The 21,262-nt window shown below is 41.6% G+C and overlaps 1 protein-coding gene across 3 annotated transcripts in view; it reads left to right on the plus strand.

The window, feature by feature from the left end:
* The window catches only part of LOC145988496 (potassium channel subfamily K member 18-like), a 617,809-nt gene that overhangs the window by 406,088 nt on the left and 190,459 nt on the right, over positions 1-21,262 (plus strand). Inside the window, exon 2 of one of the 3 annotated variants that reach the window (XM_083123359.1) lies at positions 2,242-2,343. The exons of the other annotated variants lie outside the window; for them this stretch is intronic. Within the exon in view, the coding sequence (XP_082979485.1) occupies positions 2,242-2,343 (102 nt within the window). The remainder of the gene's footprint in view (positions 1-2,241; positions 2,344-21,262) is intronic. 3 annotated transcript variants of the gene reach the window in all.

Consider the following 21,262-nt stretch of genomic DNA (forward strand, 5'->3'; position numbering starts at 1 on the left):
ACTGTTTGCAGTTGGAATTCGGAAAGCCACCTCTTCACAAAAGTCAAACCATACAGTTATACAAAACATATTACATCAGCACATACTATTTTGCTCTGACTGTTAAACAACTAGTGTTTCGGAGTAAATAGTTACAAAGTTACAAGTACAGTTACTTTTTTATTTAGGAATTCCAACTCTAACTAGCTACTTTTAAAAGTAAGTACCTGTAACGTTAACAACGGTAACGAGAGTTACTTTTTGCAGTAGGGAAATAGCTAAATTCGACAATTCTGTTCAAGACTATAAAAATAAAATATGTACCTTCTCCGGATGCCACGTGAAAGGATTTTCTTGGAATTGCTGGCAAGGAAGCTATGCTTTGTTGCATGCTAAATTTAGAACATCCACGCTTTACTGTAATTCATTTCTAATTGCACGTGACAACTCCATTGTTTTTGGTAGACTGCTGTGTTCGTTTGGAATGTTGTTGTCCAGCTAGGAAAAAGTCATTGTCGAGGGAGTGGATCTTTGGATCTTGTTGAACTTGGAATGGGGGAGAAAGAAATAGGTGCAAGTGGAATCAATGACACCATATTCAAAACACCATGGTCAGCATACAAATTATTTTTTAATTATAATCGTTCAAGCAAAGCTGACTGTCTTTTCCATCATTTATTAGCAGTAATAATGTAAATATATGAATACATATCATGTACTAGAAACATTAGTAAAACACGGAAGTCTTCATGATCATTGATATTGTGTAACTTTTACACAAATCAATGATCATTAACAGTACGTTACTGTTACAGTAACTGTAAAAGAAACCCAGTTATTTGTAAAAAGTAACTTACGGAACCTGTATGTTCAAAATAGTGCATACTTCCTGGTACTGTTGTAGTACTTTGCAATCGCTGACACATTGTACTGTGGATTGTTGTCATTTCACCCTAGATGATTACTAAGAAATTTATGCCTTGAATACTGTTTCTACGGAATTGGTACATAATTGCCGTACTTGTTGCTTTATACTATAGAAGTCTATACAAGTATTTTTACTGTTCCAACCATCCCGCCACAAGGATATTTTCTGTGGTATGTGGCGAAAAAGCTCAATTTGAAAAAAAAAAAAACTTCAATCAGCACAAATGTGTAGTATTAATTCTTACGTCATATTACGTATCCCCATGAAGAGTAGCCAAAAAAGAACTTCCATATTGAGATAAATTGCACAAAAAGAATGTTCTCGAAGATAAATTTGCTAAACTTGAGAATGTTAATAATGATTATATATACACAATTTTTTTTAAAAAATGAAGACTGTTGAAACTAACTTAGATACAGTGGAACTTCGATTTTACGTTATCCAGGAGACCAAGCTGAAAAAAATTAATACGCGAGAAAATGTAAAATCTTAGAAAACTTCTAAACAATTTACTATGTTGGGACCACCAAGATTGAATGCAAAATGAAGGAAAATGTAAAATCGAGGAACTTCAAAATGAGTTCCACTGTAATTATTACTTGCAAATTTTAAATTAATCTATAAATTTGGAATAGGGCAAGAGCTTCCCTTTGCCCCCGCCAGGTTACGCCTATGCTTACATTCACACATAGTGAACATAAATTTTGAATATTGTAGCTTGAAACATATTGTACTTCAGGTTTTGTGCTAATTTTTAAGAAGATTTACTTTTAATGTCATTTTATGCAAATATTTTTTTAATCACCCTGTCTCTGATCCGCCCATCCCAATTTTTTCATCAGGCATTAGTACACACTCTGAGCTACCTACATATAAAATTGGGGGGGAAATTCAAGGGGGGGCATTGCATGAAATTCGCTCTTGAAATTAGTCATTTATTTTTCTAAAAAAATACATAAAACTATATATAAAAATACATGTTTATTGATGCATTCATCTGAAACGTTATTTAAATGAAAGCTTATACTATTCTGAACAAAAGAAAACAAACTTGAAGTTTCTACGGCAAACCCGAGGGAATATACGATCGTTTATAACCTAATGCGTGACATTCAAAGTGGAGCCGCATGTGGCGTCTCTTAAAAAGCGCGTAACTTCTGAACCCTTTGACCAATTTAAAAAAAGTTGTCATTTTTGTAATCAGCATGAAAAGTTCTATAAGCATACCGAATTTCATCAAAATCGGGGATGGTGGGTGACATGGCTTGGATGAATTGACGTGGAATGACCCAGCTTGTCTTGAGTTGACTAAAACACATACACCGTACTTTCAGTTGTCTTTGCCAGTCAGTCGTGGGTGGAATATGTAAGTGAACACGGTGGAGTGGATATCGAGAATGGCACAACGCTATTGGTATCTAGCGATATTAAACCAGGTAAGTTGGATACACCGCTTGTTTTTTTTTTTCCACATTGCTTCCTGTCTCACTGTCATGATTTATGCGATTTTGTGTTCTGATTTCTATTAACAGTTGAAAGTTTGTTATACAAAGCTTTTTTTTTGCACTTGAGATTGAATATGCAGTAAATTCCACCAAATACCGAATGTTCTTTCTATTATAACACCAAGTATTTCGGAACGAAGGTCATTATGAGACATTTCTATGGCGACAAAGATGCATAATATCAGAAAACCCACAACCACATGGTTGAATCAGATTAAGGATTTGCCAAAGAATTCCCTGGATGAATTTGCATGAATGCGTGCGTGACTGTCTGATTGTACTGCTAGTAATCTTATATTTCAGGATTGCAAGATATCCACCACTTCCGTACGGTTTATATGTCCTCTTAATAGATCTTAGGGTATTTGCTCCATATTGGTCGAAAGTAGGACGTGTAACTCCTACTAACACCTGCTTTCTTATACGCCATTCAGGATTGAATTACTTTACCTTCTCATTCCGATCCACCGTGTCGCTGTGTCCTCGTTAAATGTTACGAAAGGATAGGATTTTTCACCCGTCAGTATCCTAGTGAAGTCTATGCAATACACGACGCAGCCAAGGTTTACGAACTTGCTTGGTTTATCCTTGAACTTCCCTTGCCTGTGTTCTTATCTTCTCTTGTCTTTTATGATTCCGATACCTGTCAAAATATTCTACCAGTATACAAAACAGATTCCTATCATATCCGATCCCATGTAGCGGTGTGGCTAGTGCATGATTGGAGGACCCTTTTCGAAGTCCCGTATCCGTCCAGGTATTACACTTTGAATTCACTGCGACTCCGTAGACCTGTAGAGAGAGCCACTCTATGCGGTGGGTCTTTGGGGGACTCATTCTTTACTATACCCGGGTACCTGTGGAGCGGGCGATCGAACGAAAACAAGGCTCCGCGCAAGTAGTGACGCGAGACGGCTCCACACGTGCGAGAGCGGTGGAAAAGCGACTGCAGTTACTGCTTCAGCTTCGCCCGTTCGCTCCCTCCCCTTCTCTGCCCTTGTGCGCAGCCTTGCTCCAGAGATTCCCGGGATAAAGAATAGTTTTTTTCTTCATAAAATGTTAATTGAAAATTACAAGTGTGTTTGAGAATATGAAATTATTGATGCAAGTTCTACTATTTCTTTTTTTAAAAAAAGAGAAGTTCAATCCCCATCTGGTGGGAGAGGGTGCCCCCATGAAATAGCCTACATAAAAGATTTTTCAAAACCACTTGTAGTAAAACGTACATACACACGAGAGAACAAAGAAAGCAATAAACATTGAAAGATAAATGGAAGAATGAGGTAGAGAAACAGAGGAAGGAAGAAGGGGGAGAGAGTGTCAGAGGAAGACAAAAGAGAGAGAAGAATTGGGAAATAAAGAAATATGAAGACAAAACATAGAGAGCGAGAGAAGGGAGTAGAGACAGAAACAAAGTAGGAAATAGACAAAGAAAGAAAGAGTGAGGGAGAGGAAGAAGAAAAGTATAGAAAGCTAGAAACAAGGAACGTGTAGACACAAGGAAAGATTGAAGTAGAGAAAGAAGGATAGAAAAAGCGAGAGAAGAGAAATATAGGAAAGAGAAATAGAACAAAGAATGAAATAGAGAGCGAGAAAGATTATAGACAAGGAACTTAGCAGTGACCTCTAAAGCAGATTCTTCCTGAAAATATTATATCCTCCTGAACGAAATTCTCTTGTGATGTCACTGGTGGAAAATGGTCCGCATTGTCAGCAAAAGTTAGTTTTCTCATCCTGGCCTGTAAGATTTTTAAAAACTGGACAGTAAAGTCCCTATTTTTTGTGTTCATCCTGCAATTTGTGATATTTTGTTAACTGGGTCTAATAGTCGTTATGTACCCTACCCTTCAACAGACAATACAACAGATTTTTATGACTGCTGGGGTTGTTAGCATAAAAGCTACTTTCTGCTTGTGTTTATGTTCCGAGTAAAAATGACTAGTTTTAAGAAGGATTCGTTGTTACTGAATTGAGGAAATATTCAGAAAACTTGTTCCTCGGTTTGTCGTTACAATGCGAATAAGTGTGTGTGTTTCTGAATCATGTGTAATTGCTTTCTCTTCGCGGTTAGTCCTGTGTCGCTGCCAGCGACCGCGAAAAGTAAACAGCAGCAATTTGCCCCCTCCCCTCTTCCTTTCCCTTCGTTTCCAACTACTGGCAACGTACCTGAGGTTAACAGCGCTAGATTCCCCCGTGCTGCCATCTGTTGGTGTTAAATGAAAGCACCACCGTTGTTTAGTTGAAACAGCCGTTAAGTGGGCGTAATTTGCAAAACGAGGCATTCACCCGTATTCGTCCTCTAAACTGTTTTAATTGTCCTAATGAAAATGCGATTTGGAGCCGGGGGCTGCGTTTTTCCGCTATTAACGGTCGGGGGAAATTCTTCTCTTCAACACCTTCTGCGTCGTGGCTCATGGGATTGTTGCTGTTGTGGCGGCCACCAACTTGATTCTATCCCGTCACTAAGGGTGTCCTTCTGAGAATAAACCTTCCAATTAAACGTTGCTTCAACAAGTGGTTCATATTTTGGACGTGAAGTGACTGGGAAAAAAAACGTACCATGTAGTATCGGTTGCACATTACAAAATATTAAATTTCCGGATAAGAAGTAGACATCGGAGACACAGGAAGCCGAAACTAAGTTATGACGTCTGGAACTCTGGCCACTTTGTCCATTTTATGGGGGGTCGACGAAATATTTTCAGGTGCTTCCGTAGTCATTTTTCTTTCTGTGTGTGTTTTCTTTCTACTTTTGTTTCTCCATCTCTACTTTTCCCCTTTCTCTCTTTCATTCTGTCATTTATCTTCCATTTCTCTATCTTCACGTTCCTTACGATTTTTCATTTCATCTTACGGTTCTCTGTCTTTTTCTTTCTCCATCTCTCAATCTGTGTTTCTGACCTATGCATAATTTTCTTATCTTTTTCGCTCTCGCCCTCCCCCTTCCCCTTAATATCTTCCTTTGTTTCCCTTTCTCTCTTAACCTCTGTACTTCGTTCATTCTATTTATTTCATCCTCTATTCTTTTGTGCCCGTGAACTGCAAAAAACATTGAGACACAAAACATAACGGTCTAAGACCGCTACGGTCCAACTACCGTAAAATTAATTACCATGGCCGTTTTTTAACTGTTATCGGCCATTACAGAGTAACTTTAAATAATGTAATTTTAATGGCCCAGTATTTATGGTGTACGTAACTGAAATTTATAATCATTATTTATCTGTACGGGTGACAAAATATTAAAATATAAATAAAAAACAACTGCGTCCTGTTTTTGTAAATTAACATTGACTGTCAAATTTTAACGGTATAATATTGTAAAATTTACATTGAGTTCTAACAGTGTGCTGTTGGCATGATTCATAAAATTTCTCTTGTAAGTCATATTGACTGCAGACGGGTGGGCTAGCACCCCCCCCCCCACACCTCCCGCTGGCGACGCCCCGGTTGCCTAACGAATTTTTTTTATCGCGATTCGACGTCGACCGTTTTAAAGACAGAGCGTTATCTCGCCCGCATTGTCGATGTGCAAATTCATGCATTGTTGTGGCGTTCTGCAAGCTTCAGATAAAAAATGGAGCTTCGGTGATAAGGCAACAATGGGCACATTGTAACCACCGTGGGATCCAGTGGGGTGATTGTTGCTAGACTCTGCTTCGCCTTGTTAAATTCAATATCTCGTCGCTGTCGCCTTTGTTGAACTTTTTGCTACCTTTTGTAATCTCGCCAGCCGCCTGGTCCTAACGAGATATGCTGTCGGATATCAGCGCTGCCGAGCTAATCCTAGGGGGAAGAGGAGGCAGTGTCTCCCCTTTAATAGTCCAGGAATATATTCTTGAACTCTGAGAAAGGGAACACGCTTGTCCGGTGACGTACTTACGACTTTTTTTCGGGTTGACCAAGCCTTTGTTAGGGTTTTGTCATATCTGCAAATTGTATTAATTGCATACCTTATAATTTTTAAACCACGAAAGTGAAAAAAAAATTATATCTTGGTATGTACAGTCCCGGACACTGCCGGCTTGTAACGATTCCATTGAAAGTCAATGTATTCATTATAAGTCGGCAGTGTCCGTGACTGTACATTTGTATCTTTCCTTGGGGTGTAAGGGGTGACCTTCCACGTAGTACACCACGGACTACATTTTGCAGACGAACGAGGCTCTGGCGACTGGCACTATAGCCAGTATAATTTGTGTGTGTTGTCCTGTTTTTTGTCCTTGTGTGCTGAGTGCCCGTTTACAGCCTCAGCTTTTAACGAAAGTCAGAAAATTTGAATATTTTAGTAACACGACACTGAAATTATGCTATTTAAGTTATGGTAAGGGGCTGGACCCCGTATAACGTGACGGGTCAAAATAGCCTAAGTGCTGACGCAACCAAAATTTTAAATTCCATTTCAAATTGCATCTTTCCTTTTAATTAAAGTATAATTTGGCGACTAAGTTTCCAATTTCGGCGACTATGCTTAATGCATTAGGAACCAAGTGGCGCCTAAGCAGCAAGGTCCGGTCCAGAACACAGAACAGTGCCACAGGGGAGGAGGAGAGGGGTTAGCACGAATCGTTCTTAAAACGGTCAGTTCTATCCGATTACGTTTTGAAGTCTCCTTCAGGCCGAACCTACTTCAGCAATGCGTCGCCTGGGAACATGAAATTCCAGCCAGCCAGCCAGCTTCGAATCTTGGGGCTTAAGGTCTGGGATCGTGTGACCACAAGGATGTTCTTTCAACCGCATAAGCTGCGAAACAAAAGGGGAGGTTGCGCCACGTTACTTCAGCCAAGGTATGCAGGCGCGTCCTGTAATCCCACTGCAGGACGGTTGCTGATAGGATTAAAGTGAGTGACGTAATGCCTGGGACTTGATCCTGGACGAACTCTTCTCATGAACAATTTATGAAAGCACTTCGCATCCATTTCCTCAAGAAGAATTAACGCATTTGCATTCCCGCAGGACCCCTGGAAGGATTCTTCTTCGTCTGTTCGGGAAGTGATTCATTTTTCAGCGATCTGTTCTAGAGATCCGCTCGAACGAATCGGTTCACTCCTGAGAACAGATTCACTAGTGAGAACCGTTCACGTGATTGGGTTGTCTCAAAACGATTCGAATCGAATTTTCATGAGCGAACGGTTCGCAGGAGTGAATTGTTTCAACGATGGTTTCATTCTTGGAAGTCATTCAAATTTACTCCATATTTTCATGTAATTCAATGGCAGTATTACCAGTAATCTGCTTTCGGAATCGTTCGTTTGAATCTGTTCACTTCAGGAAACCGTTCACGTGGAACTGCTCTCTTGAGAACCCTGCAAATATTTTTCGTGTGGTATAATTCATTGTTGATTTTCCTAGTAATCTGTTCTCAAAGTTTACTCTTGAAAAGGTCCAAAAGAAATGTTCATATCATTCATCTACTAGATCAGTTTTGGTGAGATCTCACCACCGAAGTTCTCGGGTTCCAATCCAGTGGACATGGGTGTCCTTTGTGAGTGTCACTTCATAAATTTCATCTAATCATCTCTCATCCTCATGGTCATGATTAACCACAAGTGGAAGAAAAGCGACGTAAATTAATAAATATATAAATGAAGTTTTAACGCTTCCAACAATCTTTTCTCGAGAGCCATTCATATGAACGTTCCAGTTCGTTACTGTAGGTCGTCCAGTATTACGGTGGGCGCCCTACATGCTAGCAAGGGAAGTGGGGAACGGCGAAGCAACCAATCCAGCGCGATAAGAAAAGCAGCAGCCTGTAGAACGAGGTGCACGTAGTACTTCCTCCCGCCACGTCGTAACTCTCGGCGCCACCGCTGCTGTCTGCTGCGTATTTCCCGCTCCCCACTTACCTTGCCAGGATGTAGGCCGTCCGCCGTAAGACTAGGCAAGAGCTATAGTAATATAATGGTCCTTATGATTGAAGATGATGATATGGCCATTTTGCACCTTTCAATGTATACGGGAAAACTTCTTATCTAAAATCCTTTCCTCAAAGTTTGCTTGATAAAGGTTAAAAGTGCGAGGTTGTAAAGGAACACACATAACACATTAAAACTTATACTATAGATCCAACAAGCTTTCTGAAACCTCGGAAAATATGCGAACTACAGTGGTTCCGGCGAAAGAACGCACTTGGAAATTCTATTTTTGTCTTTTCTGTCGAAAGCCAGGGAGGGTCGCATGAACAGCTGAATCAATCGGCTTTGTCCAGTTGCCGTGGGGAAGGGGTGTTCTCCTGGTATTCTGCGTTGCCAAATTTTTCGTTTTGGGTCGTTTTCGAAACAGGTTGCAACCCTCATCAAAGCCAGCACGGCGAAGCCTAATGGTTACCGCCACGTAGCAAGCGAATAGGTCTCAGATTCCCTGCCTCTCCCTGAAATACGAGCGAAGGGGGTTGTCGACAGGAAGAGGTGTCGTGTACGACTGTACAAAAATCAGGCGTGTAGCAACCGGTAGCAACACCGCTTTTCCCCCCTTGAAATGGAGGCGGAAAGTTTGGGTTTCCTCAAGTCCATTCTTTGACCGGGCGGACTTTACAGCCTTGCCCGTAACTTAGCCTAGCGACACTAGCGCCATTGCTTCCACGCGAAGGTTTCGAATGACTTGATGGATCTATAAAGACTTCCTCACAGCCAGTGGAAGAAAAGCTAAAAACATTAGTTACAACACTGTCATCGTCTTCCAGCATGAAGTATAAATCGTTGGAAAGGCTAAAACTGTCAGGAAATTAAAATGGCAGATTTTTCTTAAAACAATGTCGCAGGCGCGGCACAGTGGAGGGTCCAGCCATTGCAGCAAATGACGATGTCTTCTTGTAGTTGGATAGTAGTCACGTGAAACCACTCCCTCCTGTGAACAGTTCATAGCGAAAACCTATTCATATGGTTCAGTTTCAGTGGTTGGAAGATCCGCTGTTGAGAATTCTTAATATGAACTTGTTCTGTCGTAGGAACCATTCAAAAGAACGGCTTGCATGCTTCATTTAGTTCAGTTTCAGCGTTGCCAATAACTTTCCCAAGAACCGTTCGTGTGAACCGGTCAGTTATTGGGATTGGTTGAAAAAAGAACGCTTCAAGTTGTTAATATTATTCACTTTTATACCCTCTTCTGGGAATTGTCTTTGGAAATTATCTTTTTCGGTATTGACAATTCAAGATGTTTCTTGGCAAATCTGAGAAGAAAAAAAACTGACATTCATCACAGTTCTTCCGCAGTCACTGTGATGAAAATGGAACTATCGAGTAGAACCAGTGTCAGAACTCACATGTGGTGGTTCGACAGACGTTGTATAGGATTTACCGAAAGCGGAAGCAGGCGATTCTGGCTTCTGGATAACAACCGAAGCTTGCCGGAGCGTTGCTCGGGGCGATAAATCCTGCACGCAAGTTCAACAATGCTCCAAGGGGCAACACTGAATTCGGTGCCCAAGGCTTAGGAACGGCTGACTGACCTTTATTAAATAATTCCAGATCTTTCTCCGTTTTCGGTCTGCGTTGCCGGAAGGTTGGTATTGAGTTACAGAACGAAGAGAGACGAGGATTTCGAAGGAAAATAACCTGCCGGATGCGATTGGTTGAAATTTTGTTTCTTTCTGCTCGTTTCCTGTGCAGTGTTGCCAACTGCAAGGTAGAATTTTCTTTGAAATCAACATTTGTTAGGAATAAAAATAAATTAATTTTTGTATCCGAAAGTTTAAGATATTGATTTGGGTTTTCAGTGTTCAACAATCTGTGTCTTTATGTTCTTTTAACGGTCGACCCTTTGGTGCATTGTGTGATGGTCTCTCATCATCTTCAGATTGGTGCGATCTATTTTATCGGCTTCTGCGACATTCGTGGAAGGCTCTGTGGTTCATTTTAGACTAGCAGCAGGATCATAGCGCTGAGAGTTTGGGACTCTCACCATTACTTGGGTGTTTTCTCCTACTTGAACCTTATTTTTAAATATTCGCGTGCAAGCAGTAACTTCCTAAGCCCACAATGAGCCAACAACAAAAAATACAATTTTGTGTCAGCCCACAAATCTAATTTGGAAAAAAAAAGATATCAGAGGAAATTGACCCCAAAAGTAAGTTTGAAATAAGCGTTTCACAATACTGAGCAGAATATTATAGATCTTGTCTAGTCTTACGGCGAGCGACCTACATGCTGGCAAGGGAACTGGGGAAGGGGGGATACGCAGCAGACCAACAAGTCAACAACGGCGGCGTCGAGAGTTACGACGTTGCGAAAAGATGTGCTGCGTGCACCTCGTTCTACAGGCTGCTGCGTTCCTTATCGAGGTGGATTGGTCGCTTCCTTTGCTCCCCACTTCCCTTGGTAGCATGTAGGACGCCCGCTGCAAGACTGGACAAGAACTATAGTACAGCACAGAGAATCGGTGATAAATATAACGTCGTCGCCTTGTAATCGATGTACCCGATGGAAACACACAGTAGTACGGATCCCACTTTAAACTGTAGGCTCAGTCTCGGTTAGTCTGTCAGTGCATAAAGTAGACTTGAAATAACAATTAAAAATACAGTAGTATTTCAAATATATCAAAATTGTAAAACGATGCATGTGCTTTATATATGATAGAACAACAAGAAGAAGTATTACTAACCGACCTCCGTGGTGTAGTAGTTAGCACAGCGTGAACAAATCGTACTCGGTAACTGATTCTAGGTGGAAACAGCCTCATTCCGAGCGAAGAGAGCATGAAAATTGTTAGGTCTCTTTCTCTACATAAAGACATACGCGTGGGCGCGAATGTTACTATTTTACAACTATTTTTCCTCGCTTGTCATCAGGGTGACCGACTCCTCGCCCACGTAGCCATAGCTTCGTGACAAGCGCGGATTAATACAAAAACTCAACTAAACCACAAATTAAAATTCGTTCGATACGATCGGCGAAGAAATCTTTTGTGTGTGTGTTTGAATTGAAGTGACGTTTTTCTGCCGTTGCGAGGTATATTCCTGAAAAATAGGTGGCAACACTGTTATCGCCTCTAAGTCAAACGAACCGGAACTTTTTTCCCCCCCTCTCGATTGACAAAATGCCGTTCTGACTTTGGTGAAACAAAAATCTCTTATATCGTAGTGGAAGTTTTTGAAAACAGGGTGGGGGAAGCAAAGTTTGAAGCGCGGCGACCAATGACGTCTACTTCCAAATTTCTTCGAGCTGAATACCATTGTTGTGGATTCGAAAGTAATTTTTACCTAAATCATTTTAGCAGTAGTTTTCAGATTTGTGTTGTGCAGTCGCTGGAGGAAATGACTGTTGTCATAGAATCTTTAAATAACACCCTCGGATTTCATATAATTTATATTATTTTTGGCAGACATGCCACGTAATGATATAAATCAAGATCAATGCAAGATGACACGTTGATTTTCGGGATTTTTAGTGTGTTTTTACAGTAATACACTGAAGGAAGATTATTTGAACTGGTTGTTCCACGACGAAATGCGGGTCGGGTCATAGGTGAACATATCCACGAATTCTCACACCGAAAAGTATATTCCACAGTGTTAACTTATGCACAGAAATACACGTTATGCACGTTAAACTGTCTTGTTTAATGCACACGAACCTTGAAGTAAGCGCGCAGTGGAAATTTTCCGCCTTAAAGGTCTACTTATTAGCTATGGGGCAGCTATGCTATTCGAATGTACAGATACAACACTGTTCCCAGAGGCCTGCACAAGACCTGGAGCAGACCCGTTCGCGAGACATCGCTCCTGAAATGCCATGCAACCTGCGCAACATCCTCGCTTGAGCAGCTTGTATGCCCACCTGCCCAGATCGTTCCTGGCAGGCATTGTAGACCCGCCGGGTACCCGCAGTCTTACGATACCTAGTAGGTCTCAGTTCGTTCTTTCCATCAACTGCAGACGCCTCCCTCTGCATGACGTAGTTGCTTCGAGTAGAAACTGCACCGCGCCCACACCGTTCTGCGGTGTTGCCAACTGCAATAGATTTTCACTACTTAAAAAAGGGAACTCAAAACTTCGTAAGCCACATCACCAATGAAATGAGATTTACGAATGTTGCTACCCCCCCCCCCCACACACACACACACATACATTGAAATAGGTTTTCCGTGGCACAGGATCCATAAGTATATGTCGTAAACAACCAATATACGTATATATAGTGATATAGGGCAGGACTGAAACATGTCACGTTCGACGCCGAGGTCGCGAGTCGAAAAACACACTGTTCTACTGCGAACACCAGGGCCGTAGCCAGCCAGGGGCATTGCCGTTACCCTCGTTTGGGGAGGGGGGTTTCAAGTACTTGGATAAACGTGCCAACAACAACAATCACAATAATAGTAATAAAGTAGCATGAAAGGCATTATTATCCTCATAAATCACGCAAAGAAGGGGTAGAAGTCCGTTCTCACGTATTTGTGTTGAAACAGAGGATTAGAAAGATTTTTTTTCAACACGTCAATTTCACATTAGCTAATAATGGAAAACAAGCACACAAACTGTTTTTGAAAGAAAGAAAGTGCATGATAATGCATTCCGAACGTACATACATATGGCATGTAAAATTTCCATCTACAATATTTTCTTTTCACATGGAGCGACGTATTACATAATCAATTCATCCAACTCGTAACAAACCAACATTAATAGCAAATAATATCACGGGCCGCCATAGCATTCTCTGTTTTAAAACTTTTCTCACTTAGATCGTTCGGTGCTCAGGGCCGACTCCCGCTACCCCTTTGCTACGGCATTGAACTTGATGAGACTGTATAATATTTTATGATATATTTCTACTTTCGTAAAATTTGAAATCAAGGGGTTGCAATTACCCCTCCATTCCCCCCCCCCTTTTGCAGGTGCCGTTGGCCGTCTGGAATGAAAATGCAAGAAAAATATTAAAATTAATTCCATCTTGAGTACCCTTTAGCCCTGCTACTCTTAAATTCTGCTAGCCTGTTTTTTCTTGTACTTTAATGTTTGACCCCCACCCTGACCTCTCCGCTAGACTTAATTTCCGTCCAAGGTTGTGAGCAATGCACCCTGCCCCCTCTGGTTGCGCCACTGCGTGCCTGGTTAAGGCACCATGCAATGAAAAACAATTAGTTTTCAGTGAGGAGATTTTTGTTTGCTCGATCATTCATTTAGATAAATGAAGCTGTAATACTGCGTGCATTTCCTGGCAATAAAATAAAAACTGCTTACGCTGAACTGAAATTGCTAAGTATATAAATTCTCCTTGGAGGAGAGAGCTCCTCCTAGGACTTCGTAGGATTTAGGAGCTACGTAAGTAGGCAACACTGGCTGCAGCCGTCCACGTGGTGATGAAACACCTGGAGCGACACGCTGCCGGAGGGCTGTTTCCTTCCAGCAGGTTTAGCAGGCGCCCGGGTCTTGTTGAATGCCCAGTTACCTTGTAAGCGCAGAGCGCCTTGAAGACCAAGAACCCGGGTAAAGACGCAAGTCGACTCGTTGCCGTGAGCAGGCGAGCAGGTATACCTGTCCTCTAGGGCAAGCGGGCAGTGGGTAGGTAAAAGGCAGACTATGCAGCCCTCTAACTGTTCCAGATTATGCGAGTTTATTTACATAATGTGCAAGCACAATAAGACTATATAAATAAAGTTTGTTCGACGATAAACTTGCTGAAATAAAAACATGTCTTCTCACTTAGGCCAGTTTGATGGATATTCATTTAACTAATTAATAATGAAATAAATCTGTCTTTTGACTGTCAAGTCACTTCTTCACGTAGTATAAAAGAGAAAGATTATGAACAAAATATAATTGGGTGAGTGAGTGTAAGTTCGGAACTTAAAACATTACGGAAAGTACTTATCCTTCTCCTCCATATCGCGGTTCCTCGGACACCTTCGCAAAGTGTCTACCTTGAGGAAAACAACTTCCTCTCTCTGGGTCAGAATCCAAAATGCGCTGCCTGAAGGGCTGCGAGGTTGCACCGAGGCTTCCTTATTACGTCATTGCGTAACCGATTCTATGGACCTCTGGTGGAAAAATTAATAATGATTCCATCAATTTGGCAGAAATGAAACAGAAATATAACAAAATGACGGCTCCGCGCACACTATGGTCCATAACGTTTATATGAGTTTTTGGTAACCATACAGAGAAATACTAGGCTTCACTGAAATGAATTTTGAGTAGCTAGGCATAGTTTTATTTCCTTTGTTAAACGCTATCATACGGTATTTTGTAAATGAGTGTTGTACGTACACCCAAGATCATCTATCATAGATACAAATCTCGGTAACAGCGAGAAACTAACACCGCTTCAAATTACCTGGCAGTGGCTTCAACAATCAAAATAAAACAGGGGAGATCAACAATTAAGTTGCAAACAACAAACAGAACTCTCCAATAATAATAGCAAGAAAGAAAAAATGGTGGTAGGGCCTTTCATAGAATTTTAGTGATCACCTGTCAACTGTAGTTAGGTGGGGATGTTTGCATACTTCGGTTGCAATCAAGTTTTTCTCAAGTAGTACAATATCTCAAAACCGACAGTAGACTGTGTGAGCGGTGCAAAAAAGTACAAAACTGAGACGTAGTTTAGCATCAATATGGTGAGTACGATTCAGGATTCTTCTAACTTCGTGTAACCTATACCAAAATAACAAATCTAAATTTATTTCCTTCTTCTTGGTCCTTTTCCACATTTTCTTAACATTAATTTAATCGCCCCCCTACGTAGATATAGTTGGGCATTAAGGAAATATATATTTTCATTCAATGATAAACCCCTACCCCAAGGGAAAACTGAAGTTATACTCTAACAAGAGAGTTAGACTTCCTTTAATTATCAATGCATGTATAAAATAATTCTTTAGACTTCATCCTGGATGAGGAATGGCCACATTACTTTATTTAATATTTTTACAAAACCTCACGCATACAAGAATCTAATTCTTAAGAAACAGAGTGGACAAATCTTGACCACAACTAATACAATTTTAGATTTCCAAATATTCAATTTTATCAAATGACAGCACAGGTATATAACAACGTAAATTTACTATACTGTAAAAAATAGCACAAATTCTTGACCACAAGCATAATGTTTTGACTTTCTTGACAGTCTTGATTGATGCACAGTAAGGCTAATCGGGACTGGACCTACAGTTTAAAGTGGGATCCGAACCACTTGTGCCTCCACCGGGTATCGAACCCGGGACCCCTTGATTACAAGGCGACGACGCTACCACTGCGCCCTCGGTAAGGCCCCTTGACAGTCTTGACTAGTAGACTCTCTGTGTGTATATATTTCTATCGCGGATTATACGTATACTTCTATTTTTGTCACAGCTTATATACTTCTAAAAGAATCAGGAATTGAGGTGAAGGACAAATTCAACAGAATTTAAGTTGTGGGAATTTAAGAGTGAGGATCTCCTTAAGGATCTCTTCCAGAGAGGACTGTCTCATAGAATGTACAAGTAAAGTGAAAGAATAGAGTGATGCGGCTGGTGTCTGTGGAGTTAGGTGAAGGGTTTGATAGTAAATAAATGGGGTAATGTAAAACACACTGTAAAACATCCTTCTTATCGCCTTTCCAACGAGAAAACGGGGTTTCTAACAAAACACACTCTAAATCATCGTGATTCATATTTGTCTTAAAACTGCACGAAAGGATATGACACGGGTAACAATATGCACTGCCTCCCCGATGGCGCAGTGGTACCGTCGTCGCCTTTGTAATCAGGGGGTCCCGGAATCGATTCGCGGTGGAGGCACTTGGTGTTTCGGATCCAACTTGAAACTGTAGGTCCAATCCCGATTAGCCTTACTGTGCATAAAGTGGACTTAAAACACCAAATTAGTCAATCAATTAAGTCCTCAAAGGCCAAGTGCAGAGCTTGCTCTCTCTGTCCACACTTTTTCAGTCTCGTAATGGCGAAGATTACAGGCTAAGCAGTGACGTCATGGTTCTCATGTCAACCAACTAACACAGCTACGTTTGTGTGCATAGATATCGATTTTCCAGCTAGAGCTCTGCACTTGGGTTGGATCTGTGCAGTAAAGGCTGTTGCCGAGGACGAGCGCCGCGTAACAGACTACAGTACACAAATACGTTTCTTTTAATACGATATACGTGATAAGGATAATTTAATAAAACACAACGTTTTGTACATTAACATGTAGGAGGTCTTGTCTAGTCTTACGGCGGGCGCCCTACTTGCTGGCAAAGGGAGCGGGGAATACGCAGCAGACCAAGCAGACAGCAGCGGTGGCGCCGAGAGTTACGACGTGGCGGGAGGAGGTGCTGCGCGCACCCCGTTCTACAGCCTCCTGTGTTTCTTATCGCGCTGGATTGGTCGCTTTCCAGTTCCCTTACCAGCATGTAGGGCGCCCGCCGTAAGACTGGAAAAGAGCTATAGTGAAGTGCCTCTGCACGTACTTGACCTGAATAGCCGCCAGTGAACGGAGGAAAAGTTCAGTTTCAATTTACGAGATCTCGCAATGAGTGTAGCTTACAATATATTTCTGCAAGAGAAATAAAAGAGGCTGGATGTTTGAAAAATTGGCTCTTGGATACCTTTCAATATTACGGTTGAAATTTGTCTTGTTGCTGATTAAGAAATTTAGGATTTTCCTGACTTTAGGGGCCGAGACTTGGCAACAATACAGCCAAGCTTGTAACACTGAGCGCCGTCTCTCCCTACCTGCTTTCTTACTGGCTCCTTGACTGGCGTAAAAAACTCCCAACCGAATTAATTCGCTTCTCATCTTAGAAAAAGGAAGCGGATTCAATTGAATCTTCCACCAAGCTCTCTCTCTCTCTGTTTCAGTGACCCAAGCGATCTAGAGAATTACCATCTCCATTGAGGACCACCAACACAAAACACCGCCTGCAGCAGAAGCAGAAGGTTTCAAGTCATGTTCCTCAAAGTCTCGATGTTCCTTTTGAAGGCAACAATACCCTGCAGTGCAAGGGTTGATCATTGTGTTCTCTCACTGGCTTCATTACTCACGGTCGACTTTCGAAGTTCTCAACACAATGGGGTTCTCTTTGAAGACAACCCTGTCCTGGCCTTGCACGTTTACTGCGACTTGCCCGTCAAACAGCAAGTTTCATCGCTTACAAGCCATTTATGTAAATGTTACGCTTTCATGCAGTTCGAAAAAAGCCAGTTCTTACCATAATGATCTGTTTAAAATGCAACATTGTTAGGCCCTTCAACATTTTTTTATACTTGCCACAAGGCATAACACATCTCCCGCATCACAAAACCATTTACTTCTTCTCGTTAAGCTAACAATTCTCCCACATAGGCTTAACACGAATAACCAAATAAGTACGATTCTACCAACTGGGCCATAGATGTAAACCTTGTTGTGTGTGTGATTTCTTGTCTGTACTTGCACAAGACATACAAAACACCTAGGTTCAAATTATAACGACATAACTTTAATGCCTGGAAGCCATTCACGTAAATGTAACACCTGGTTACTATGACAACTAATAAATAACATGCTATAAATACAAATTATTATTCTTCTTCCTGTCATGTGTCTATCATACGTTAAATGCGGAACAAATCTGTTTCAATTGTAGAAGTGTTTTAAACACTTGTAAAGGACATAGGCATGTGTTCTGAACGTTTAAAACCTTATGTTTTAAAAGCTTTTGTTTTAACACTCCAACCCTGCACCAAAGGTTCTAGGCTCGAGTTTTGCCTGGTCTTCATCACTATAATACAATCATCATTCATCCTCGTGGTTGCAATTAGCCAAAGCTGGTATGAAAGGGGTGGGGTGTTAAATGAGAAAAATAGTGAAATTCAGTGTAAACTAATGTAACGTTATTTTGACAGTGATTGTAGGATATGCTATAGCGTATACCACTCTTTAAATAAAAAATTGAGTTTTTAGAATGAAATATTTGATTTTTATTCACGAAAAACTGTCTTCCATACATAATCTTTTGTGCTTCAAGATATTAAATTGTCTTCAAGGTACCTGAAGCGTGATAGGCATCCGTACGAATATGGGACGTAGGAATGTCAAAACAAGTATACAAAAAGTAGCGTTGATGTGACTGCCGGTACCACAGACGAAAAACACTGTTATGATGCTGAGGAAGTTATCGTGGAGGCACCAAAACGTCAAGATCTCGGCCGATAAAAATACGGTTGGCTTTCGCTGGCTGCCGGAGCTGTGCTGATCCGGAAACGGATGAAGGAGCAAGAAGCGTTAGGTGGGTTGGAAGGGGGAGGGGAGGGGAGAAATCAGATGAAAGCAAGAAATGGGACTAGGAGGGGGGAAGGAAAGTGAGGAGTGAAAAATTGTTATGTAAGACTATGATATTCTCTAGCAACAGCTCGTTGGCTTGGAAAATGGCTTAATGTGGCGAGACGAGGAGATGGAAGCGAGAGAGAGAATCTAATTCGCGAATAATACTGCCTTTCTGTCCACGGAATTACGAGTCAGAGATTTGAAAATGGATGCTGTTTTTTCGCTCTTCAATTTGTCTTCGGTGACAAGAAAGGAGATGTGAAGGAAAAGCGAGTATGCGAAGTTCCAGTGTTAGGGTACAACACCTGCAGAAAAAGTATCATCACGTGGCAGTCTTCTACACCCATGTCATCCAGCGGTGCCTCGGAAACCACTAGAGCTAAGAAGATAAACTTTGGTGGACTGATGTACCTACCAAATAGTAGATCAACGCAATATAAATTAGCTTGATGAGAAACAATAATCGTTCTAAAGTGACCTGTTGATATCTCGGAAATTAGCAAATGAGCAGTTCTAAACGTTTCTAAAGTTGAACATCTATCAAATGCTAGTTTAACGTGACATATGTAAATTATTGTCTCTCTCTCAATGAGGAGCAAATAATCAAAACCCAACAATGATATATTTTTTTTTACGTTGCGTTATTTCCGAAACAATGGGAGTACAGAAGGTTGTTTCACGTTGATGGTAACGATTTCGATCACCAGGGAGCAGCACATAGGCACAGCACAGAGCAGCCGGAGCCAGTAGGACGAAAGTACTGTGTGTTGACTTGCAAAGACGATGGTTGGTGCGTGAGTGAGTGTTTATTAGGCACCAAAAATTCCAGTCTTTTGGGAGGGGTACATATTTTCCCTTTCCGACGTTGGTTATAGTTATAGCCAGATAATTAAACAGTGCCACATGAAAGCATTCCATGTGTCAAAGAAGGGCATCAATACAGTGTTGAATCGACATAAAGCTTACACTGTACCTGTTGCTGGAACCAGTCAAAGTGGGCCTCGGACATATCGGAAGCCCAAGCGTTCCTCCGATATTGTGCGGAAAGTGAGATCCTTGGTGCGATGTGAAAACCCTGCAATGCAAAGAGTGATTGCACAGGCAGTGCAATGTTTCCCTGCAACTGTAAATCGCATCATAGCCCAAGATTTACAACTTGTGCGGAAGCACAAGGCTCAAGTTCATAAGTTGCGTGCCTCACATGTCCAGGAGAGGAAGACCAACAGTCGGAAGCTCTACGAACGCCATCTGGCAGGGGACCGCTGGAAGTATGTGGTGTCCCTGGATTAAGCATGTGTGTATCTGTCGGGTTGTGGTAAAAAAAAAAAGGGTCATCTACTATTGTCCACGTGATGCAAGAGGTCGATCTGAGTGGGTACGTGAATGTGCTGAAAGTTTTCCACGCGGGTTCATGGTTGTTGGTGGTTACTGCCATAACGGCAAACTTCCACTGCGCAGAGTGGAAAAAATGCTAAAATAAATGCAGCCTATTACCAGACGAATATTTTGGAGCCACTTTACAGACATGATATTCCTTCTCTCTATGGCAGTGACACATCTCGTGTTGTTATCCACCAGGACAAGGCTTCCAGTCATACGGCAAAGTCCACGCAGGCATACATGGATCGGATGGCACGTGAAATGGGCATTCATGCAATCCCCTTTACAGACATCCCTGTGAAATTCCCCGATGCCTCTTCCATGGATTTTTGTGGGTTTGCGTTGTTGAAACGAGCCTTGGGAAGCAGACGGCCCCGCACAATTGAGGGTCTTTGGAAAGCTTGCCAGGAGAAATGGGATCGTTTGGACCAATGTGTTCTTCAACGCAGTCTCCTCCAATGGAAACTCCGCAGCAGGGCCATAGCTGCAAGACAGGGGTATCGCGTGGAGCACCACCGCTCGTGGCGTCATGGTTTTTCTTAAGGTGAGGTGGGGTCTAACTTTGTTACCATGGACGTGAAACGACCTTCTGTATAGGAAATATGACAACCTGAAGGACTTTGGAGTATGGAAGCACCTACTTGATGCGGTATTTTTTCTCGGTCGGTTCTTTCATTAAAGTTTTCCGGTGAACAATCGAAACCAACGGATGAGTATAGTGAAACACCGTAAACACAGCTCCAACTTGTTTGGCTATTTTCGCCCAAAGCTTTGTGGGTGGCATCTTTAAAGTAGATTATTTGCATCCGCATTTTTGTGAGTCGACCACCAAACATATTCGGTCAGTGACGTGGCTCCAAGATGTATTGCTCACATCCAAGACATTTGTTAGGTGTTATCACGTAAAATTCTCTTGATTTTCTGAAAAATAAAAGTTTGATATAAAGAGCAGAAAATAACATGAAATTATTTTATGCATTTTGTCTCCGGTTCGTATATTAACTACACTAAACTCTATGGCACAACAGCCCTCTAAAGGGCAGGGCCTCCTGCCAGAACGGTATTTTCATTGGGTGACGCGTGGTCAGCGTTTCAAGTCCCACCGCCACTGCTATTAGGCTTTCGAGATAGGCCGGTTAGTATACAGGGTGTTACTAAAGTTCGTTTCCAACACTTAGGAGGCGATTCTACAACTGAAAATAAACACAAAAGTTCATGTGACGAAATGCCGAAAATGGCACC

The sequence above is a fragment of the Lepisma saccharinum genome, chromosome 6 (assembly GCF_977018435.1).
Source record: "Lepisma saccharinum chromosome 6, izLepSacc3.1, whole genome shotgun sequence".
Lineage (NCBI taxonomy): Eukaryota > Metazoa > Arthropoda > Insecta > Zygentoma > Lepismatidae > Lepisma > Lepisma saccharinum.